We start from the raw sequence: 25429 nt of genomic DNA, 5'->3' as shown, positions 1-25429 counted from the left end.
TGACTTATTTCATTAAGCATAATACCTTCCAAGTCCATCCATATTGTTGCAAATGGCAAAATTTCTTTCTTTTTAATAGATGAGTAATATTCTATTGTGTGTAAATATACCACATCCTCTATCCATTCATCTGTTGATGAACACAACTTTGCTTCCATATCTTGGCTATTGTAAATAATGCTGCTACAAGCATTGGGGTATGTGTATCTTTTCGAAGTAGTATTTTCATTTCTTCAATATATACTCAGGAGTGAAATCACTAGATCATGTGGTAGTTCTATTTTTAGTTTTTTGACGAACCTCGTACTGTATTCCACAGTGTTTGCACCAATTTACATTCCCACCAACAGTGTATGAGGGTTCCCTTTACTTCACATCCTCACTAACATTTGTTATTTGTGGTCTTTTTTTTTTTTTTTAAGATGTTGAGGGTAGGAGTTTATTAAATAATTAATTTATTTTTGCCGTGTTGGGTCTTAGTTTCTGTGCGAGGGCCTTCTCTAATTGTGGCAAGCGGGGACCACTCTTCATCGCAGTGCGTGGGCCTCTCACTATCGCGGCCTCTCTTATTATGGAGCACAGGCTCCAGACGCGCAGGCTCAGTAGTTGTGGCTCACGGGCCCAGTTGCTCCGTGGCATGTGGGATCCTCCCAGACCAGGGCTCGAACCCATGTCCCCTGCATTAGCAGGCAGACTCTCAACCACTGCGCCACCAGGGAAGCCACTTTGTGGTCTTTTTGATGATAGCCATTCTCACAGATGTGAGATGATAGCTTGTTGTAGTTTTGATTTGCATTTCTCTGATGATTAGTGATGTTTAGCATCTTTCCATGTGTCTGTTAGCTTATGTATATCTTCTTTGAAAAAATGTCCATTCAAGTCTTCTGCACATTTTTTTAATCAGTTGTTTGGTTTTTTGATTTTGAGTTGGATGTGCTATATATTTTGTATATTAACCTCTTTTCGGTCATATTACTTGCAAATATTTTCTCCCATTAAGTAGGTTGTCTTTTTGTTTTCTCATTGGTTTTCTTTGCTCTGCAAAACCTTTTAAGTTTACTTGGGTCCCATTTGTTTATTTTTGCTTTTGTTTCCTTTGCCTTTGGAGACAGATCCAAAAAGCTATTGCTACAATTTATGTCAAAGAGTGTTCTGTCTACATTCTCTTCTAGGAGTTTTATGATTTCTGGTTTTAATTCATTTTGAGTTTATTTTTGTATATGGTGTAATAAAATGTTCTATCTCATTCTTTTAGATACAGATGTACAGTTTTCCCAGCACCACTTACTGACAAGACTGTCTTTTCTCCACTGTATATTCTTGCCTCCTTTTTTGTAGATTAATTGACCATAAGTGTGTGGGTTTATTTCTGAGCTCTCTATTCTGTTCCAATGATCTACATGTCTGTTTTGCTGCCAGTACCAAACTATTTTGATTACTGTAGCTTTGTAATATAGTCTGAAATTAGGGAGTGTGATACCTCCAGTTCTGGCCTTCCTTCTCAAGATTGTATTGGCTATCAGTGGTCTTTTGTGTTTCCATACAAATTCTAGAATTATTTGTTCTAGTTCTGTGAAAAATGCCATTGGTATTTTGATAGGGATTGCATTGAATCTGTACATTGCCTTAGGTAATAGGATCATTTTAACAATATTAATTCTTCCAATCCAAGAACATAGTATATCTTTCCATCTGTTGTGTCATCATCTATTTCTTTTCTTAGTGCCATAGTTTTCTGAGTACAGGTCTTTTGCCTCCTTAGGTAGGATTCTTCCCAGGTATTTTCTTCTTTTTGATGGAGTGGTAAATGGGATTGTTTCCTTAATTTCTCTTTATGATAGTTTGTTGCTAGTGTATAGAAATGCAACAGATTTCTGTATATTAATTTTGTATCCTGCAACTTTACTGAATTCATTGATGAGAATTTTCTATGTATAGTATCACTTCATCTGCAAAAAAGTGACAGTTTTACTTCTTCCTTTCCAACTTGGATTCCTTTTATTTCTTTTTCTTGTCTGATTGCTATGGCTAGGAATGCTGTTACTGTGTTGAACAAAAGTGGTGACAGTGAACATCTTTGTCTTCTTCCTTTTCTTAAAGGAAATGCTTTCAGATTTTCACCATTGAGTATGATGTTAGCTGTGGGCTTATCACATGTGGCCTTTATTTTGTTGAGGTGTGTTCCCCCTATGCCCACTTTCTGGAGAGTTTTTATCAGAAATGAAAGTTGAATTTTGTACCCAGAATCTTTTTCTGCACCTATTGATATGATTATATGATTTTTATTCTTCAACTTGTTCACGTAGCATATCACATTGATTGAATTATGGATAATGAACCATCCTTGCATCCCTGGGATAAATCCCCCTTGATCATGGTGTATCATCCTTTTAATGTATTGTTGGATTTTGTTTGCTAATATTTTGTCTGGGATTTTTGCATCTGTGTTCATCAGTGATATTGGCCTGTAGTTTTGTTTTTCTTCCTTCCTTCCTTTCTTTCTTTCTTTTCTTTTTCTTTCTTTCTTTTTCTTTCTTTCTTTTTTTCTTTCTTTCTTTCTTTCTTTCTTTCTTTCTTTCTTTTTTCTCTCTTTCTTTCTCTCTTTCTTTCTTTCTTCCTTCCTTCCTTCCATCCTTCCTTCCTTCCTTTCTTTTTACTGGTTTTGATATCATGAGGATGCTGGCCTTGTAGAATGAGTTTGGAAGCATTCCTTACTCTGCAATTTTTTTAAATAGTTTGAGAAGAATGGGTGTTAACTTTTCTCTAAATGTTTGGTCCAATTCACCTGTAAAACCATCTGGTCCTGGACTTTTGTTTGCTGGGAGTTTTAAAATCACAGTTTCAATTTCATTACTGATTATTGATCCATTCACATTTTCTATTTCTTCCTGGTTCAGTCTTGGGACATTGTACATTTCTAGGAGTTTGTCCATTTCTTCTAGATTGTTGATTTTATTGACATATAGTTTCTCTTAGTAGTCTCTTATGATCCTTGTATTTCTGTGATGTTAGTTGTAACTTCTCTTTTATTTCTGATTTTATTGATTTGGATTCTCTCTTTTTTTCTTGATGAGTCTGGCTAAAGTTTTTATCAATTTGGTGTATATTTTCAAAGAGCCAGCTCTTAGTTTCATTGATCTTTTCTATTTTTTTTTCTGTCTCTATTACATATATTTCTACTCTGATCTTTATGGTTCCTTTCCTTCTACTATTTGGGGTTTTGTTTGTTCGTCTTTTTCTAGTTCCTTTAAGTATAAGGTTAGGTTGTTATTTGAGATTTTTCTTGTTTCCCTAGGTAAGCTTGTATAATTATGAACTTCTTTCTTAGAACTGCTTTTGTTGCATCCCATAGATTTTGGATGGTTGTGTTTTCATTTTCATTTGTTCCCAGGTATTTTTTTTTAATCTTCTCTTTGATTTCTTCAGTGATCCATTGGATATTTAGTAGAATATTGTTTAGCCTCCACGCGTTTGTGCTTTCTGCAGTTTTTTTTCTTATAGTTGATTTCTAGTCTCGTAGTGTTGTGGTCGGAAAAGATGCTTGATATGATTTCAATGTTTCTTAAATTTACCGAGGCTTGTTTTGTGGCTTAGCATGAACTCTGTCCTGGAGAATTTTCCTTGCGCACCTGAAAAGAATGTGTATTCTTCAGCTTTTGGATGGAATGTTCTATATATATCTATTAAGTTGATCTGTTGTAATATGTCATTTAATATTTCCTTATTGATTTTCTGTCTAGATGATCTGTTTGTTGATCTAAGTTGGGTGTTAAAATTCCCTACTATTATTGTGTTATTCTCGATTTCTCCATTTATTTTTGTTGAAATTTGCTTCAATTATTTGGGTGCTCCTATGTTGGGTGCATATATATTTACAATTGTTATATCTTCTTGGATTGAACCCTTGATTGTTATATCATATTCTTCTTTGTCTCTTCTAACAGCCTTTGCTTTAAAGTCTATTTTATCTACTATAAGTAATGCTACCCAAACTTTCTTTTAATTTTTCTTTTACATGGAATACCTTTTCCATCCCCTCACTTCCAGTCTGTGTGTTTCTTTAGCACTGAATGAGTCTCTTGTAGGCAGCATATATACAGGTTTATTTTTGTATCCATTCAGCCACTCTATGTATTTTGGTTGGAACATTTAGTCCATTTTCATTTAAGTAATTATTAATATGTGCATACTTATTAATAAATATGTACTTATTAATATGTATGTACATACAAGGGAGTTCCCTTGCATGGACCTTGTTGCTTTTCCCATACTGCTTTTTATACTCTCTCTTTATCTTTAATTTTTGCCATTTTAATTATAATGTGTCTTGTGTTGCTCTTTGGGTTGATCCTTTTGGAGACACTCTGATTCCTGGATTTGTATTTCTGTTTCCTTATAGTCATCTATTAGGACATATTGTACAATACAGGGGGAAAATCCAATATTTTATAATAACTATAAATAGAGTATAACCTTTAAAAATTATGAATCACTATACCGTACACCTGTAACTTACAAAATATTGTATACCGACTGTACCTAAATTAAAAAAAAATTTTAGAGCTTCCCTGGTGGCGCAGTGGTTAAGAATCCACCTGCCAATGCAGGGGACACATATTCGAGCCCTGGTCCAGGAAGATCCCACATGCCACGAAGCAACTAAGCCCATGCACCACAACTACTGAGCCTGCGCTCTAGAGCTCATGAGCCACAACTACTGAAGCCTGTGCGCCACAACTACTGAGCCTGCGCTCTAGAGCTCACGAGCCACAACTACTGAAGCCCATGCGCCTAGAGCCCATGCTCCACAACAAGAGAAGCCACAGCAATGAGAAGCCCGTGCACCACAATGAAGAGTAGCCTCCACTCGCCACAACTAGAGAAAACCTGCGCACAGCAACAGACCCAATGCAGCCAAAAAAATTAATTAATTTTTAAAAATTTTTTAAAAGGAGAAAGGAAAGAAAAAGCAACCACTTGCAACCCAATGATTAAGACTACAGTTATCTATCCTGGTTGTGGGGTTAATGAATTAATGTTTTGTTAACCTTTAAGGACTGATGTTTTATTTCAAATAAAAATTTTTAATGAGTTTTTTTTTTTTTTTTTTTTTTTTGCGGTACGCGGGCCTCTCACTGTTGTGGCCTCTCCCGTTGCGGAGCACAGGCTCTGGACGCACAGGCTCAGCGGCCATGGCTCATGGGCCCAGCCACTCCACGGCATGTGGGATCTTCCCGGACTGGGGCACAAACCCGCATCCCCTGCATCGGCAGGCGAACTCTCAACCACTGTGCCACCAGGGAAGCCCTGAGGTTCTTTTTGACGTAACTGAACAGCATCAGGGAAAGAGTATGCCAAAACAACTTATTCCTTTTTTTCTTCCCTTTGAACTTATTTATTTTTAGACTATTAAAATGACCAAACCAGGATGAGATACCCAATAAATCTTTATATCATTATGACTTGGTTTTGATTGCCATTCTCATAAAGCTGTACATAACTGTGACATTTATTTCTTTTTAAGAGAACTTGTAGTCTAGCCAGAATGATCTTTGAAAAATGCAAATTTAAACTCTTGATGAATTACTTTATCTAGATGTTTGATCATCAATGGATGTTATCATAAAAAGACAAACAACCAGGTATTACGTCCCTTCCACTGGAAGTGCACAATACCACCTAAGAAATATTCTTACCAAAAGAAGTAGTTGAATCTCTTTATGATTCTGTATGTAATCACCAATGTACAACTAATATAGAGGTCATGTAACTGTCACCTGGGCCTTTTGGAATGCTTGCTGTTGCATTCCTCTATCTTGGAACCCACCTGCCATGCTGCAAGATGCTCCAGTACGTGGAGAAGCCACATGCAGGCACTTTGGGTGACAACTCCAGCTGAGCTCCCAGCTGATAGTTGTCATTAGTTGACAGCGTGTGAACATCCACCTATCTTAGATATCCATCTGACACATGACTACAACTGCATGAGAGACCCCAAATGAGAACTACTCAGCTGATCCCAGTCAACTCACTGAACCAAGAGAGTTAATAATAAATGTTTTGAGGTACTAAATTTTGGAATGATTTTTTAAGTAGTCTTATGGACTGAATGTCTCCTCTTCCCGAATTCACATGTTAAAACCCTATCCCCCAATCTGATGGTATTAGGAGTTGGGGCATTTGGGCTGAAATTAGGTTTAGATGAGGTCATGAAAGTGGGGTCCCCATGACGGGATTAGTGTTCTCATAAGGCAAGGAAGAGAGACTAGAGCTCCTTCTCTCTCTGCACCACGTGAAGACACAGCAAGAAAGCAGCCACCTGCAAGCCAGGAAATAGGTTCTCGCCAGGAACCAAATTTGCTGACACCTTGATCTTGGACTTCCCAGCCTCCAGAATTTTAAGAAACAGATGTCTGCTGTTTAAGCACCCAGTCTGTAATTCCTGTACCTGGATGTCTACTACTTTTCCCAGGTTAGGGAAGTTTTCAGCTACTGTGTCTTCAAATATGTTCTCTGCCCCTTTCTCTCTGTCTTCTCCTTCTGGGACTTCTATCATGTGAATGTCAATATGCTTGATGTTGTCCTGAAGGTCTCTTAAACTGTTCTCATTTCTTTTTTTTTTTATGTTCAGCATCAGTGATTTCCAGTACTCTTTCTTCCAGTTCCCTGATCTATTCCTCTGTATCATTTAGTCTACTATTGATTCCTTCTAGTGTATTTTTCATTTCAGTTATTATATTCTTCATCTCTGTTTGGTGGTTCTTTAACTTCTTACTCTGTTCATCCATTCTTCTCCTGAGTTCTTTGATCCTCTTTTTGATCATTACCTTAAATTCTTTCCTGGGTAGATTGCCTGTCTCCATTTCACTTAGTTCTTACGAGTTTTATCTTTGTCCTTTGTTTGGAACTTGCTCCTCTGTTGCCTCATTTCACCTAACTTTCTAGTTTGATTTCCATGTATCTGGTATGTTGATTATGTTTCCCAATCTTGAAGAAGTGACCTTTTGTAGGAGATTTCCTATGTATCCCAGCAGCACACTCCCTGTTCATTACCAGAGCTATATGCTCTAGGGTTGCTCCCTATGTGGGCTGTGTGGGTCCTTCTGTTGTGGCAGGCTGGCTACAGTAAGTGGTTTTATAGGCTTGGCTGGTCCCTGGTCTGGTTGGTTGCCAGGCCGTGCCTTGTGTGGAAGCTGTGGGCTCCTGGTTGGCAGGGCTGGGTCGCAAGACAGCTGGATGTGAAACCCTGCAGGGGTCCGAGGCTAGTGCTGGCTCACTGGTGGGTGGAGTTGGGGTCTAGGAGATCCTGGAGATGTTGCTAACCGCCCCGTGAGTGAAGCCAGTTCCTGGGGCTATTGTTGACCCACTGACAAAGCTAATCCTGGGGTCTGCCCACAGTGCCCAGGGGTCCCAGAGCTGGTGTCAGACCACTGGTGGGTGGGGCTAGATCCTGACACAGCTGGCTGCAGGGCCCAGTGTGTCCTGAAGCTTGTATTGGCGTTCTAGTTGGGGGGGGGAACAGGCTATGGGGCTGCCCTTGTCCTGGGCCTGGTGTCCACCTGCTGGTGGGTGAGCCTGGTCCTGAGTCTAGAGCAGGCTCTCTAGTGGGTGGGATTATGGATTCTGGGGCTGGTGCCCGCCTACTTAGGAGTCGAGCTGGGTCCCAGGGTCTCTGGCTGCAGAACCATGGGGGTCCTGGGTCTAGTGCCTGTGCACTGCTGTTCGGGGCCTGGCCCTGCATGCTCTGGTGGGCCGGGCCATAACCAGGGGCAGCCGTGGGCTCAGGGAGTCTTAAGGCAGCCTGTCTGCTAGTGGGTGAGGCTGTGTCCCTGCCCAATTATTTCCTTGCCCTGAGCTGTCCCAGTACTGGTGCCTGTAGGATGTTGGGCGGGCATGGGACTAGTCCTGGGGCTAATAGGCTAGAAAGAGGATTCCAGAATGGTACTTGCCAGTACTGGTGTCCACGAGGTAGAATGAGCTCCCCAAAATGTCTGCCGTCAGTGTCTGTGTCACCAGGGTGAACTCTGGTTGCCTCCTGCCTCTCCGGGGGACTCTCCAAGATCAGCAGGTGGGTCTGACCCAGGCTCCATTCAACTCACCGCTTCTGCCCTGCGTCCTGGAGCGTGTGAGATTCTGTGTGTGCCCTTTAAGAATGGAGTCTATTTTCCACAGCTCTCTGGTCTCCCGAAAGTGAGCCCCATTAGCCTTCAGCAAATGTTCTGGGCACTCATCTTCCCAACACAGGACTCCTGAGCTGGGCATCCTGTTGTGGGGCACCTCACACCTTGGGGAGGACCCCTTCAATTGTAATTATTTTCCTATTGTGGATCACCCATCCAGGACGTATGGGTCTTGACTGTATTATGACTCTGCCACTCCTACCCATTTCGTATGGTTCCTTCTTTATATCTTTAGTTGTAGATCTTTTCATGTAGGTTCTGGTCTTTTTCATCTATGGTTGTTCTGCAAATAGTTGTGATTTTGGTGTGAGAGAAGGTGAGCTCAGTATCTTTATTCTGCCATCTTGGCCGGTCTCATTCTGTCATTACTTGTTTAATGAATTCTGTTCCTTTATTGATCTCTATGGAAGTCCTAAGCATTCTTTTTTTTTGAAGTTTTTCCTGTTACCTATAATTGTTAGTGTATGAATTCATTAGTTTACTCCGCGAGAGGTGGACATTACCTCTTACTGGCTTTTTTATTTGATTGTAAGTCCATCTTAAGCAGCAATGATTGTCTCATGAGAATTCTGCATATCCTGCTTTGTAGAATCCTCCTTGTCAAGATTATTTTGTTTTACCCTCCTAAGTCATAAACTTTTTTTAAAAGCTTTTAATTTTTTGTTGGAGTATAGCCGATTAACAATGTTGTGATAGTATCAGGTGCACAGCAAAGCGACTCAGCCGTACGTATACATGTATCCGTTCTCCCCCAGACTCCCCTCCCAGTCATAAACTTTTGAGGTGTTTGGTACACATGGAATTCATAGATGTTACACATCTAGAATTCATAGGAAACATGAATTAGTATCCTGAACCTGTACAGTAAAGGCTTAAGATTCCTCTTTCTGTATTTGATGTTTTATCCCATCCATATCCCTAAAGCATTTTAAGCACCTAAGATTCCTGTGTCTCTAGGTGATCCTTTTCCGCCTATACTTCTGAAGCAATCTCCCTGCAGCATCTCTAAGACTCATGATAATACTATCTCCACTTAGTGGGTGGTATGGCCTTTCATGGCTTCCAAGGTTAGAGGAGGTGGTCAGCTCCAGTTTTCCAGGTAGGCTCCACTCCCTAACTGATTCCCCGACCTCTAGGGTCATTCAGCTTTAGTTCCTATTTACCTTTCGTGCTTTGTATATCCTCTTTTTTTTTCAGACTATCATTAGAAATGTCGCTTCCTTCCCTTAAATTTTCATTAGCATTTTTTGTTATTTTTTTCACTATTACTCTGTGTGTTAAATAGGAGGTGGAAATTACCCTGTCAGCCCAGTCTGCCTGATTGTTTAGAAGTCAGTGAGGGTTTTAAATCACCTCCTGCAGTAATTTGTTTACTAGTGGGTAAAACATTAGGTTAGAACCTAAAGGCCAGAATCAGGCATTCAAAATCAAGCATATATTCTGAGCTGGGAAGTGACAAATCTGTTTTCCTTCTCCTCTGTTTGAGAACTTGACATTTATATTCTCTATGGACATGGTATATTGGTAAATAAGAATGATACTTATTTGCATACTGTAACTTAGTAATCTTTTGAAATGATGCATTAGTGGTAATTAGTGGTATAAAAGCGTTAATACAGGTTACAAAATGGTCTGCCATTCATTTGTTATGAAGGCACACTTTTTTTAAAGTATTAACTTAGAAGCATTATTTTCACTTGCATTTTAGGTCCACATCAGAAAGTAGTAGCCAAACAGATACTGTCAGGTAAGTAAATTAGAAAGAATTTCTTAAAATAAGTATGTGTTAAAAAATAAGATGAACAAATGGAATCAACAAGTAATTGCTAAGTATTAATTGAGCAGCAACAATTGATAAGGTACTACACACAAAAAAATTCCTCTTAGTATTTGCCAACTTAGTTAAGTAGTGAGTATTTGTCTAAATAAATCAATGTCTTCTTTTCTTCAGTTTGTTAATGTATGTTGGGAGTTTATTCTGGAGAAACAGAGGAATAAGTGATTGGTGAAATGTTTATGGTGCTAACTCATAAATGGGGAAGTTTACTTCTTTAATTGGAGACTCTAGAAATCCAATATGTATGCTCATGAACAACCGAATGAGGGCTTACCCTGGTCACATAGGAAAAATTTGCTGAAGAAAAAGATTGTAAAGGAATAACAATTCTGTGTGTTCCATAGCCTTTCAGGATTACCAAGTAGTTTTAATTAGGTCTCCTTCCATTTCCTGAAAGGTGGATATGTCTGTATAATAATACAATAATTGTTTAGTTTTCTACATCCAACAGTTTTGGATGGTGTTATTCTACCTAGGTCTCTCCAAAGTACACTTAGCAGACACACCCATATCTACAGAGTAAGCTGTCTAGGCTGCACAACAGGGTTGTTTAATTTCTTTTATTCCAGAAGAGGTCTTCCTCTTCCATTACAATGCCTGCTTTTCTTATCCTTTATCTCTCTTTTGACATTATGGTCTTCTCCTTTTACTGACACTTATGGAGTCATAAGTTACTCTCACCAAACTAAAAGAATTGATTTTCATTATTATGTCCTCTCAGTATCAGGGAGTTAACTTATGGTCCTGAAACACAGTTACTTTTTCCTCACCTTGGACGTATGTCTTTTTATACTCTGTTATCGTAGAGGATAGCACTGTATAGCCAGCATGTAGCAGAGTTGTTGGTTTATGGTAAGTGCTCAATAAATATTTGTTGAATGAATGCATGATTACTTAATCTTTTCCACACACAGGCAACCAGACCAAAAAAAAATCCACAAACACAAAGGTACATAGACAAATACACACACACACACACACACACACACACACACACACACACACACAATCTATGTATCTATAATGTTATGACTGCCCCCTTTTCTCCCTCTCTTATTATATTATCTCTCATCCTGAAACCTTGTCAACATAATTCATCTCTCCTAGGATATTAATTCACCTACATTGGGTAAGGGATGATAGAATTACCCATAGGTAAATGCACATTTCAACTAGAGTAGTATAATTTGGAATGTTAATCCACTGTTCTAGCCTTCAGGCTTGGTATATACCAGGGAAACATTTTTAGGATAATTTTATTCATTTATATTTAAAGAATGTCACTTGACTCTACTGCTATGTTTTACTAACATAACATCCACTATAGTTTTCAGGTCATTTATTTTTGGAATAATCTTTTTCTGGTAGAAAGTCAGTGGGAAAGACTGTTGAGGTCAAAGAATGCAGGGAGGTGGGATGAATCCCAGTATATGTTATATTAGTACCACTTTAGGTCTAATTAATTTTTTAAATACCTAAAATTCAATATTTTCATTCTTCTTCTAAACAACAGAAGGATATTAGATCACCTACACAACTCTCCCTCCATTTGTCAGTTATTATTATTACTATCATTTTATATTAAATGAATACTTACTAGGGCTTAACAACATATTTACCAATTGCTTTGGTCACCATTCATTCTTTTTTTTTAATGGTATTTAACCCTGGATTTTATTTTGTTTATTTATTTTAGATTTTTGGCCGCACTGCGTGGCTTGCGGGATCTTAGATCTCCATCCAGGGACTGTACCTGGGCCACAGCAGTGAAAACACTGAGTCCCGACCACTGGACTGCCAGGGAACTCCCACTATTCATTCCTGAGTCCGTTTTTTTTTTTTTTCATTTTAATTTCAATTTCTTTCTTCCTGAAGTACAACGCTTTTAATTTTAGTTAGTTTCTGTGGTTATAAGCATTTGATGTTAAATGTCTGAACATGTCTTTTTCACACTCATCTTTGAAAGGCAACTTAGATGGTTACAGACTTGTGGTTGGGAGTCACTTTCCACAGCTCTTTTAAAGTATTGTGTTGCTGTAATGTGACATTTACTGGCATTGATGAGACCTCAGTTGACAGTCTGATTAACTTATTTATTCCCTTTCAATTAATGTGTTTACTCTAAGTGACTTCTAAGATTTCCTCTTTGTCCTGAACGTTTTGTTATTTTATTATGATATGTTCTGATAGAATTTGTTTTTATTTACGCTGCTCTGGATTCCATATAGTATTTAGATACCAGCATTCAGGTCATTAATTCTGGGAAAACAATCAGTCATTTCTTTAATTATCACCTCTTTTCCATTCTTTATCTTTTCTGCATCTGAAATGACTATATTTGGGAGAGTCTTCTCACTTTATCCTCCATAGTTGTTAACCGGGCTGTTCATATGCTATGCTTTTTCATGTCTCTCTCTGCCACTGATTTCCTCATATTAGTTTCCAAATCACTCCTTCTCTTAACAGCTATCCTTTTCTTGCCTTACTTCTGCCTGAATCTCTGTGGAGATTCTAAATGTTTCTATTAAAGGTTTTTTATATTATCCATCTATCTCAATATGTGAATTTTTTGTTCTGCTGTGCTGTGCCTGTGGGCACTTAACACACAGTTGTTTGTAATTTAGACTTGTAAGCTCATCCTCAGGGGCAATGATTGTTCTCATGGGAACTCTGCACACCCCGAGTTGTAGAGGCATACTTTAGGAAGAGGGAAATGTTTCAGCTTTCCCTGTCTTGGGGCATGAATGTTTTAATATTTTCTATGCTTGCTAGTTCAAATTTGTGGGTAATGAAATTGAGGAATTGTGGTCCTGCCTCTATAGATGGTGGAGGTCTGGGGTCCTGCATCTCTAGGTGATCCTTTTCCATCCACATGGCTGAGACAATTTGCCTATTGCATTCCCAGTGGCCATACCTTTTGTTAACTCCATTCAAGACTACCAGGCTTGGGCTTCACTCTAGCTTTCTAACATTTAAATATCTGTACCCTAAACTCCTACCAAGCTAGGGTTATTAAAATCATATCCCTTAGGGTACAAGTAATTCAGAGTCCCTTGTAGTCATTCAGATTTTGCTCCTGTTTTCTCTCTGAATTTCTAGTTTCTTCATTTTTTACTGACAGACAAAGAGCCTTTTCTGGCTGTCAATCTCAGTTCGGTATTAAATTTTTGCGCTATTATCTTCAGCTTTTCTGCAGAGTAGAAACGGGAAACTTTCCTTGTGGAATAGAAAGGGGAACTTATTCTGTCAATTAAGTCTGATAGTTTGCCCAGAAGTAAATGTGAATGTTAATTTGCAAAATGTGGCAATTTACTTGTCAACAAATAAAAAGCTAACTTGTAGCTGGAAGGCCAAATTTAGGCGGAATCAAACTTATATACTGTGCTTAGAGGTGATAAAGAAGCAAATGCATCTCTGCTGTCTTGATACGTTTCCCCACTGGAGGATTTAAATTTTGCACTATGTGTTGCACTTGGTGTTGGGTAAATAAGATTGCTACTTATTTTCCTGCCCCAGGTGTTAAAAGAGTTAGTTTTGGTATGAAATGGCTTGATCTTCATTCTTAAAGTAGGCAGGTTTCTTAGTATTAACTTTCAGACATTTTTATTTTTATTTAGATCAAGTTCGGAAAGTAGTGGCCAAACAAATACCAGCAGGTAAGTGACATAAGAAATGTTTCTTACAAGTATATGTTGAAAATAAGAATGAACAAAAGATTGTTTAATATTTTTTGAGCAGCCACAATTGATAAAGTACTACACTAAAAACAACTTATTAATATTTTCCATTCTGGGAATGAGTATTAATTAACTCAGTCTTTTCTTCAGTTTATTAAATTTTTATTGATTGCCTCCTCTTTTGATGCCTAGGGAAAAACTAGTTGTCTAATGAGAGACAAGATATTTATAATTATTTTGTGAAACTAACTCATAGAGCATTTTTGAATGTTTTATGATGAAATACAAAGGGAAATATTACTTTTTTGTTTAGATTATATTTATACTCACAAACTCAATATGAACAATTGAGTGAATTATTACCCCAATCAGGAGGAGTTTATCTAAGAGACAGTTATCATAAACACACTAAAATTCTACGTTTTCCACATTCCCCATCTCAGTCCAACAGCCCTCAATTGTGTTAATAAGGGTTCTCTGAGTTTTCAGTTTCCCATGTGGCCTTGTGATCCTTCTGAAGTCATCTAATATATACTGAATTGCTAATCTTCTTTTCTCCCTTGTAGAGTTTTAGTTTTCTTGTCCTGCCTGGCGTTTTTCCTTAAAGTGTCTTCTTTTAGTTACATTCAATCCACTGATATTCCAGAATATCCTTCATACCCACAGGTTAAGTTTTCAGGCTACACCGCACCACATTATATAGTTTCTGTCGTCCCTGATGAAGTCACCCCCTCCATTTCGGAGGCTATTGGCATTTCTCTATCCTTTATTCTGTTGTTTTTGTATGTTTCCTAACATAATTACCTTTTTATAGATATTATTTTCTCCAAACAAAGTATGAAGAAAAAAGCCGATTTTCTTTATTGCCTCCACTCTGTCACCATTACCAGGGGATTTGTGATATAGTGCTCAAACACTCTAATACTTCCAAACTTCTGCTTACCTAAATAAAGCATTACTTTGCCGATACACTCTGAAATTGCTTGAGGATAATGACCACGTGTATTTTGCGAACTAATTTGTAGTTAGCACCTAGCAGAGTAAATGCTCAATAAATACTTGCTTAGTGAATGAACATCACATCCATCTTGAACTTCATATACACACATAATTGACGTTATAACTACTCCAGTTGTCCCCTCACATTCTCTCTCATTATAGAGTATGTCATTTGCACAGTCATCCTCTTCTAGAAGTGGTGTTCAAGATTGAGGGATAGTCATCATCCGTGGGACAATATATATTGCATTTGAAGAGTGTAATCTGGAGTGTTAACCCATAAGTCTAGCTTGTGTTTAGCATATACCAGAAAAAGCATTCTTGGATTATTATTTCTTTTAAATTTAATAAGCTAGGCAGACGTAGTTGCTCTGCTGTACTGTTATAGCCCCCATTATATGTTCCTTTTTTCCCTGTTTTAAAAATTTTGAAAGCCAGTGGGAGGTGTTGGTAGAACCAACTCCTTGGGTAAACACTACCACGACAAAAAAAATTTTAAAGCCAGAAATACGACAGGTTATGTATCCAGTAGACTCACAAATCTATATATATAAATCCCTTTATTGGTTTGGGGAGAACTAACTATATTAAATAGGGGAGTTTCATGGTCAGAATAGTAGGAAAAATCTAGTATAAGTTTTGAAGATACAAAATAGCAGAGGTAGGGAAAGGATAGGAGGGGTAAAATTATGCCACTCCTAGCACTGAATTCTCTCCCTAATCTTACTACCTATATTATCTTCTTTGTCAATTAAACTCAATTAGTTTGTCTTCAATGTATTCTTTTTCATTCTTTTGGTTGGGGGATCAGAAATAAGAAATCTGTGGATATAAAAATGGAAAAGAGGCTTTAGAATTTGATTTTGGCTTCTGGTAATAATGAGTATAAAAATAGAAATGTGGCAGATACTTCTTTATTACCACAATTTTGAAGGGAAAGAGGAAGAAACCGCCATAAAAATATATCTTTGTCAGACTGTATTATATCATGATAAAAGCATTATTTCCTTATTTATTTAGTTCCAAGTCACAGAAAAGCAGTGAAACACTTAACAGTAGGCAAGTACATTAGGAAATATCTCTTAAAATAACTTGCTTTAAATTAAAATGAAATTTATAATCCACAACTAATTCCTAAATATTTATTGGTTAGATGAATTCATAAAGTACTGCACGAAAAATAATGTTTTAATCTTTACTAATCTTGTTATTAATGAGTATTTAAATCAGTTTTTAAAGACTTTTAGTCTTTTTTCCTCAGTTTAGTAAAATTCTCTTAAGTTTGTTGGGAACTTGCTCTTGTGGACAGAATGGAATTAGAGTTGACTCTAATAAGATATATGATATGTAAATTAGTCTTTTAAATGAATTCATAATCAAGCCACTTTATCCAGTAGGCACTGTAGCCAAAATGCTTAAGGCCTATGAGTTTCCAAGTGCCCAAACCAAAACACTGTTTACCATATGAAACAATTTAAAAATGACTGGCTCCAAGATATGGAAAAAGTAAAATTGATATGTATTTAAATTTCTAAAAACATACAAAGATTTGACTTGTTATATTCAAGAACATTTCATTGCATGTGAAAAAAATATTAGATTTTCTCATTTGCAAGTACTTCTGATTAAATACGATGGTTTCCCAAAAATCACAATTGATAGTAAATAAGTTACTCACAGCTAAATAATTTCACAAGCAAAATTGTAAAAATTCTTCTAGAATTCTTTTTCTTTTTCCATATGAATTTTTCACTTGGCAGTATGCCAACTGTATGTTTTGCAGTGGAAGGTAATTTATTTGTTACACCTAAGTACCTAAGCACATGTGTCTTTGTTCTCTTCCACAGTAACTAATAATTCCTTCAGAAGGCAATGGATATTACTGGGGATCTCACTGAGAAATGAAAATGCAGCCTTTTCTCCCCTGGTCACAACTGAAGGAAGCAATAAACCAAGATGGACCAATCTGCAGGAGCGTCTGTTTTTATTTCCTTCTCCACCCCTGAGGCGCAGGTTTGCCATTTCAGGGCCCTTGACTGCAGATAGTCAGTCACAACTCCCACTGACTCCCTGAGCTCTTCTCCACAGCTCTCTCCACCACCCACTCGGATTTACTGCCTGGGGCCCCAGATGCTGGGGATCTGCATCAACTGCTCTCACTCAGGAAAGGGTCTGGGCACGGACTGTGTTCCTTCTCCGGGTCCTTCTCACTGGACTTGGCTGGCTGCATGCAGATCTCAGTTAATGCAGTCATTTGACCACCTCACCCTCCCCAGAACCACAGAACCAGGGCTTCTCAGGGAAGCTGTGCTCCTTCTGGGGACTGTGCTTTACCTTCCAGGCCTCTCCCTCTGTTTACCACCTTTCTCTTGCCCCTTGGCTGGGTGACCTGCAGGGTGAATCCCAGAAGGCAGAAGGACCCAGAGAGCTTGGGCTTGGGTCTCAGGGGCAAAGATTAATCCCTTATCAGAGTTTGGTATGAAGATTGATAAATCGAGTTGGGAAAAATATCTCTCATTTTCCATTTTCTCAAAGAGTGTATAAAATTGCTCAGTTTTTCAATTAAATATTTGGCCAAATTCATCAATGAAGCTAGAGTTTTCTTTGTCGGAAGATTTTAAATTATGGATTCAATTTCTTTAACAGATAAAGAACTATTTAGATTTTCCATTCTTGTGATATTTTTTCACAAGTTGTATTTTTAAAGGGGTTTATTTCATTTAGTTTTAATTAATTTGGTAGTGTATATATGTCCATGCCATACTCTCACTTCGTCCCAGCATACACTTCCCCCTCCCCATGTCCTCAAGTCCATTCTCTACGTCTGTGTCTTTATTCCTGTCCTGCCCCTAGGCTCTTCAGAACCTTTTTTTTTTTTTAGATTCCATATATATGTATGGTATTTGCTTTTCTCTTTCTGACTGACTTCACTCTGTATGACAGACTCTAGGTCCATCCACCTCACTACAAATAACTCAATTTCGTTTCTTTTTATGGCCAGTGTTTTTTAAATTGGAGTGTTAAAATGATTTACATTTAATATAATTTCTGATACTGTTGGTTTTAAAAAGTCTGTCATTTTGTTACATGTTCTCTATTTGTCCCACATTTCTTTGTTCTTTTGGGGTTTTTTTTTCCCCTCTGTTTTTCTTTTAGGTTAATTGAGCAATAAACTACTTTTTCTTTTCTATGGTTTTTAGCTGTCCTTTTTTATATTAACCATTTTTGGTAGCTCTTCCAGAGGTTACAATGTGTATCCTTAATTCATCACAGTCTACCTTGAATTAGTATTTTCCTACTTAACAAACAACAAAAGAACTTTACAACAGCATGGTTCCTGTTACCTCCTCCTGCCCTTGGTGCTACTACATTTAATTCTACATATTTTATAAATTCCATGTATACATTGCTGGGTTTTTTTCACCTGAAGCAGTCAATAGTGTTTTCAAAATTTTTATATGGCTTTTTATATTTACCCACATGTTTACCCTTTCTGTTGCTCTTCATTTCTTCTTGTAATCTGTGCTTTCATATGGGATCACTTCCCTCAGCTTGGATAACCTTCTCTAGTATTGCAGTGTGCTTCTGATGGTGACAATTTCTTTCATCTTTTTTTTTTCTGCTTGAAAAGTTTTTTTATTTTCTTTTCAGTGAGATACAATTATTGCACACAGAATTCTAAATTGCCATTTTTTCCCTTTCAGCAGTATTTAATCTCTTATCTTCTGGGTTTCATTATTTTTGATGAGAATTCAGTTATTATTCTTTTTGGTATACTGGATTGTAATGTGTCTCCTCACACACCCAGGCACTCCTAAGATATTTTTCCATGTCTTTGGTTTTTGGAAGTTTGATCATGATATGCTTAAGGTGTTTTTCTTTGAATTTACCCTAACTTATATTCAAGTAACTTCTTGGATCTATTACTTAATGTCTTTCAGCAATTTTGGAAAATTCTCAGCCATTAAGTATGTCTTCATATCTTTCTTTTGACTCATTCTCTGTTTTCCCTTAGGGAGCTCCAGTTACACATTTTCCTTATTAGATACTGTCTCATAATTCTTTGAAGTTCTGTTTTGTTTTTTAAATGATTTTTCCTATTTTAATTCAGTTTGGATAATTTCTGATGCCCTATCTCAAGCTCACTGATTCCTTCTGCTGTGTCCAATCTTCTGTAACCTCATCCAATGATTTTTTTAAGTCTTAGAATTTCCATTTGGTTCTTCTTTTAGTTTCCCTTCTTCTGTTGAAATTATTGATTTTAAATCCTTTTTGTCTATTTTGTTCTTCGCATGCTGTAACATGTTTATAACAGTTATTTTAAAGTTCTGATCTACCAAATCAAATACTCTCATTTTAATGTGCTTGATACATGCCCTTGGATATGTGTTGTTTGGTATGTGTTTTTATCATGATAATGTCCTATATATTTGATGCATTCTTTTTTACTATTTTCAATCAATACTAATGTTTGTAATATTTAATTCACGTGGGTATATACATATTAACATAAAATGCATTATTTATAATATTTATAAATATATATTTATAAAATATTTCATTCAAACTGCTACACAGTATTTCATATTGTACATCTATTAGAATTTTTCTCCATTTTCTTTAGTGATTAATAAGTAAGTTGCTTACAGCTCCCACTATCACAGATGATACTGCTGACAGCCTTGTACATGTTCCTGATAGTTCTTTGCAAGAGTTTCTCTGGAGTATTTTTTATGTACAGATGGATGTATGTTGGCTAATTATTCTGTCATGTGATCACCACTACATCCAATAAATAGCATGTTTCCATCACTCCACAGAAATTCCCTTGTTTTTGTTTGCAGTCAGTCCTTCCTCCACCTTTAGTCCCAAGGCAACCAATGATCTCTTTCTGTCAATATAGTCTTGCCTTTCACAGTATTTCATATACATGACATCATGTATATGAGGGCTTTAAGCTGTCAGCAGATCCATAGCTTTCAGAGTTCCCTTCTCCTTTAATTTCCAGTTTCTTTGACAGCCCCAAGTTTTGACCTTTGGGTTTTTTTTGTTTGTTTTTTGTGGTATGCGGGCCTCTCACTGTTGTGGCCTCTCCTGTTGCGGAGCACAGGCTCCAGACGCGCAGGCTCAACGGCCATGGCTCACGGGCCCAGCCGCTCTGCGGCATGTGGGATTCTCCCGGACCGGGGCACGAACCCGCGTCCCCTGCATCGGCAGGCGGACTCTCAACCACTGCGCCACCAGGGAAGCCCAAGTTTTGGCCTTTGAAACCTCAAGCCAGAAAGCTCCTACTTTCTGCCGCCTGAGCCTGTGTGAAGGCTGGGGAGTAAATTGAGTCAAAAGTGCAGAGCACTCACACATCCCACCAAGAGCAGTTCTGCCCTTTTTAAGAGTAGACCGCCATCTTTCTTCTTTTTTGTTTGCCTTTTTTTGTTTTGTTTTGTTTTGTTTTTTGAGGCAAGGAATATGACTTTATTCGGAAAGCCCACAGACTGAGAAGATGGCAGACTAAAGTCTTAAAATAACCATCTTCAACCCCTATCCTTCTGTTTGCTTTTTTTGCCAGGCTTCCTGGGGTCTTTTGCATACAGACCTAGTTTAGTGGTCAGCCAGGGATTTAGATGAGTTTATTCTCAAATTTTGGATCTCAGCCTTTCTCTTGCTTCCAGAATTTCCTGCTTTATATTTTCTTTTTTTAAAATAAAAATTGTATATATTTAAGATATACAACATGATGATTTGATATACATATACACTTGACTATTACTGCAGTCAAGCTAACTAACATATCCATCTCCTCACATAGGTACCAATCTTTTTTGGGTGGTGAGAGCACCTGAAATCTAGTCTCTAAGCAAATTTCCAGTCTTTATTATAGAATTACTAACTTTGGTCATCATGTTGTATATTAGATTTCTAGATTTACTCCTCCAGCATAACTGCAACTTTGTACCTCTTGACCAACATTTCCCCATTTCCCACACCCTCCAACCCTGGTAACCACCAGTCTACTTTCTGCTTCTATATATTTTAGGTTTCACATATAAGTGAGATTATACAGTATTTATCTTTCTGTGTCTTATCTCACTGAGCAAATGTCCTCTAGGTTCATCCATGTTGTCACAAATAACAGGATTTCCATGTTTTTCATGGCTGAGTAATTCTATCACATTTTCTTTATCCATTCATCCTTTATGGACACAGGTTGTTTCCATATCTTGGCTATTGTGAACAATGCTGCAAAGAACATGGGTGTGCAGATATGTCTTTGAGATACTGGTTTCATTTACTTCTGATACATGCCCAGAGGTAGGATTGCTGGATCATATAGTGTTCTATTTTTAATTCTGAGGAACTGCCATATTGTTTTCCATAATGGCTGTACCAGTTTATATTCTCTCCCACAGTGTACCACAGTTCCAATGTCTCCACACACATACTGGATGATACTTGTTCTCTTTATCTTTTCAGTAATAGCCAACAAATTGGGTATACAGAAGGACCATACCTCATCATAATAAAGCCATATATGACAAGACTACAGCTAATATACTCAACAGTGAAAGGTTGAAAGTTTTCCTCTGTGATCAGGAACAAGACAAAGGTGTCCACTCTCACCACTCTTAAGTACTGGAAGTCCTAGCTAGAACAATCAGGAAATATGAAGTAATAAAAGGCATCCAAATCGGAAAGGAAGAAGTAAAATTGTCTTTATTTGTAGATATGCCCTTATACAAGAAAATTCTAAAGACTCAACCAAAGAACTGATCAACAAATCCAACAAAGTTGCAAGATATAAAATCAACATACAGAAATCAGTTGCATTTCTACATACTAAAAATGACATAGCTGAGAAAAAAGTAAACAATCTCATTCACAATGCATTAAAACAATAAAATAATTAGGAATAAATTTACTAAGGGAAGTGAAAGATCTGCACAAAGAAAACTGTAAGACTTTGATGAAAGCAATTGAAGAAGACATGAATAAATGGAAAGATATCCCATGTCTATGGATTGGAAGAATTAACATTGTTAAAATGTCCATACTACCCAAAGCTATCTATAGATTCAATGCAATCTCTATCAAAATTCCAATGGCATTTTTCATAGGAACAGAAAAAAACTAAAATTTGTATGGAACCACAAAAGACCACAAGTAACCAAAGCAATCCCTAGAAAGAAGAACAAAGCTGGAGATATCACACTTCCTGATTTCAAGCTATATGACAAAGCTATAGTAATCAAACAGTGTAGTACAGGCATAAGAGTAGACACAGACCAATGGAACAGATCTAGAGCTCAGAAATAAATCTTTGTACATATGGTCCACTAATATTTGACAAAGGAGCCAAGAATACTCAATAGGGAAAGAATAGTCTTTTCAATCAATGGTTTTGGGAAAACTGGATAACCATATGCAGAACAATGAAATTGGTCTCTTGTCTTATACCACTCATAAAAATTAACATGAAATGGATTAAAGGATTAAATATAAGACCTAAAACTATAAACCTCCCAGGAGAAAACATAGGGGAAAATCTCCTTGACATTGGTCTTGGCAACAATTTTTTGGTTATGACACAAAAATAAGTGGGACTGCATCAAACTAAAAAGCTTCTGTACAGCAAAAGAAACAATCAATGAAATAAAAAGATAACTTAGGGAATGGGAGGAAATGTTAGCAAATCATATACCTGATTAAGGGGTTAATATTCAAAATGTATAAAGAATTCAAACAACTCAAAAACAAAATATAATATTTTAAAAATATTATAAGATGGCAGAGTAGAAAGACCCTGAGTTCTTTCACCTCCTCTCACGAGCACACCAAAATCACAACTATCTGCAGAATAACCATCGATGAAAAAGACCAGGACCTACCGGAAAAGATCTTCTACAACTAAAAACATGAAGAATGAACCACAACAAGACAGGTAGAAGGGGTGGACTCATGATATAGTCAAGTCCCGTACCCCCGGGTGGGTGACTCACAAACTGGAGAACAATTATATTGCAGAGTTTCTCCCACAGGAATGAGAGTTCTGAGCCCAACTTCAGGCTTGCTAGCCCAGGGGTCCAGCATCAGGAAGATGAGCCCCCAGAGCATTTAGCTTTGAAAGCCAGCAGGGATTAATTTTGGGAGTCTCACAGGACTTCACTCTCTATTTAAGGCTGCAAACTTGTTAAATTTTATAATCGTTGGCTTCTCCAAGTGAAACTCAGAAATACTTAAAAAATAGCTGTAATGTCTGCCTTAAGAGAGATGGTGTTTATTCCAGTTTGCCTTTTTATGGTGAAATAAAATCCTTTACCAATGAACTAATGTTTCCCATAATAAATTTTTTAAAAAAGGGACTTCCCTGGTGGTGCAGTAGTTAAGAATCTGCTTGCCAATGCAGGGGACATGGGTTCGAGTCCTGGTCTGGGAAGATCCCACATGCCGCAGAGCAGCTAAGCCCGTGTGCTACAACTACTGAGCCCACATGCCACAACTACTGATGCCTACATGCCTAAGAGCCCGTGATCCGTAACAAGAGAAGCCACTGTTGTGAGAGCCTGCACACCGCAACGAAGAGTGGCCCCTGCTCTCTGCAACTAGAGAAAGCCCACATGCAGCAATGAAGACCCAACGCAGCCAAAAATAAATAAATAGATAAATAAATAAATTTATTTTTTTTAAAAAAGGCTTAAAAGTCTCACACAAAATCTTTTGTGCACCAGGACCTAGGGCAAAAGAAGTAATTTGATAGAAGCCTGGGCCAAACCTACCTGCTGGTCTTGGAGAGTCTCCTAGAGAGGAAGCGGGCAGCTGCAGCTCATCCTGGGGACATAGACACGGGAGGCAGCCATTCTCAGGGGCTCCTTCTACCGCATGGATGCTGGTGCTGGCAGGTGCCATTGTTGAATCCTCCCTCTACCTCATTAATGCCAAGATCTGGCCCACCCGACAGCCTGTAGACACCAGTGCTGGGATCCCTCAGGCCAAGCAACTAATTGGGGGAGGGAGCATAGCTCTACCCATCAGCAGACAGGCTGCCTTAAGATCTCCTGAGCCCACAGCTCCCTCTAGACACAGCCTTTCCTACCAGAGGGCCCTGGACACAGCTCCACGAACCAGTGGGCAGGTACCAGTCCCAGAAACCCCTGGACCCTGGTCCCGCCCTGCAGGGAACCTGTTCTAGCCTTTGGACCAGCCTCACCCACCAGAGGGCAGATACTAGATGCAAGAAAACCACAGTCCCACAGACGGGGGATCCAGCCCTCCAAAAGCAGGCCAGACCCTGCCCTGGGACTAGCTGGGCCCCAGCCCTGCCCACTAGCAGGCCAACACAAGCTTCAGGACACTCCAGACCCCACACTGAACTGTGTCAGGAACAACACCCCCGACCCCACCCCAAGGAATCTGACACTAGCTCTGGGATCCCTGGGCCCTGCAACCAGACTCCAGGATCTGGCTCTACCTGCCAGTAGACTGGCACTAACTACAGGACCTGGCTTCACCCACCAGTGAGCCAGCACTAGCCCTGGGGCCCTCTGTGGTTCTGCAGTCAGCTGCCTTGTGACCTGTCCACACCAACCAGCAGCTAACAGCCTCTGCACAAGGCAGGGCCTGACAACCAACTGGACCAGGGGCCAACAAAGCCAAACAGACCACCCACATAATCAGCCTGCCACAACAGAAGGACCCACGCAGCCCACATAGGGGAGAGCCCCTAGAGCTTGGGTGACGAGAAGGAAGTGTGCTTCTGGGACAAAGAGGACATCTCCTCAGAGGGCCATTTCTCCAAGGTCAGGAAGTGTACACTCTCCCAAGACTGAACCAGGAAGAAATAGAAAATATGAACAGATCAATTGCCAGTAATAAAATTGAATCTGTAATTTAAAAACTCCCAACAAACAAAATTCCAGGACCAGTTGGTTTCACAGGTGAATTCTGCCAAATATTTAGAGAAGAGTTAACACCTACCTTTCTGAAACTATTCCAAAAAATTACAGAGGAAGGAACAGTCCCAAACTCATTCTTTGAGGCTTCCATCACCCTGATACCAAACCAGACAATGATATCACAAAAAAGAAAATTATAGGTCAATATCACTGATGAAGATAGATTCAGAAATTCTCAACAAAATATTAGCAAACCAAATCCAACAATATATTAAAAGAATCATACACTGTGATCAAGTGGGATTTATCCCAGTGCAGTGATGCAAGGATTTTTCAATATTCGCAATTCAATCAATGTGATACACCACATTATTAAATCAAAGAATAAAAACTGTATGATCATTACAAGAGATGCAGAATAAGCTTTTGACAAAATGCAACATTCATTTACAATAAAAACTCTCCAAAAAGCATAGAGGGAACATACCTCAACATAATAAAGGTCATTTATGACAAACCCACAGCTAACAACATACTCACTGTGAAAAGCTGAAAGCATTTCCTCTAAGATCAGGAACAAAACAAGGATGCCCACTCTTGCCACTTTTATTCAATGTGGTATTGGAAGTTTTAGCCACAGCAATCAGAAGAGAAAAAGAAATAAAAGGAATCCAAATTGGAAAGGAAGAGGTAAAACTGTCACTGTTTGCGGATGACATGATACTATACATAGAAAACCCAGAAAACACCACCAGAAAACCACTATAGCTCATCAATGAATTAAGTAAAGTTGCAGGATATAAAATTAATATACAGAAATCTGTTGCATTTCTGTATACCAACAATGAT

At 38.2% G+C, this 25429-nt stretch overlaps 1 protein-coding gene across 9 annotated transcripts in view; it reads left to right on the top strand.

The window, feature by feature from the left end:
• Window positions 1-19043, top strand: part of ADAM32 (ADAM metallopeptidase domain 32) — a 168674-nt gene extending 149631 nt beyond the window's left edge. For 7 of the 9 annotated variants that reach the window (XM_079909326.1, XM_079909318.1, XM_079909320.1 and 4 more), the window contains 3 exons: window positions 9889-9927; window positions 13635-13673; window positions 16541-19043. In XM_079909326.1, the coding sequence (XP_079765452.1) occupies window positions 9889-9927; window positions 13635-13673; window positions 16541-16767 (305 nt within the window). In that variant the 3' untranslated portion in view covers window positions 16768-19043. The remainder of the gene's footprint in view (window positions 1-9888; window positions 9928-13634; window positions 13674-16540) is intronic. The other 2 variants (XR_013825545.1, XM_079909321.1) reach the window with 2 other exon arrangements.
• The last annotated feature ends 6386 nt before the right edge of the window (window positions 19044-25429 follow it).

Source organism: Stenella coeruleoalba, assembly GCF_951394435.1.
Source record: "Stenella coeruleoalba genome assembly, chromosome: 21".
NCBI classification, from domain to species: Eukaryota; Metazoa; Chordata; class Mammalia; order Artiodactyla; family Delphinidae; genus Stenella; species Stenella coeruleoalba.
The sequence above is the reverse complement of the archived record's forward strand: the minus strand, read 5'-3'. Positions and strand labels throughout refer to the sequence as shown.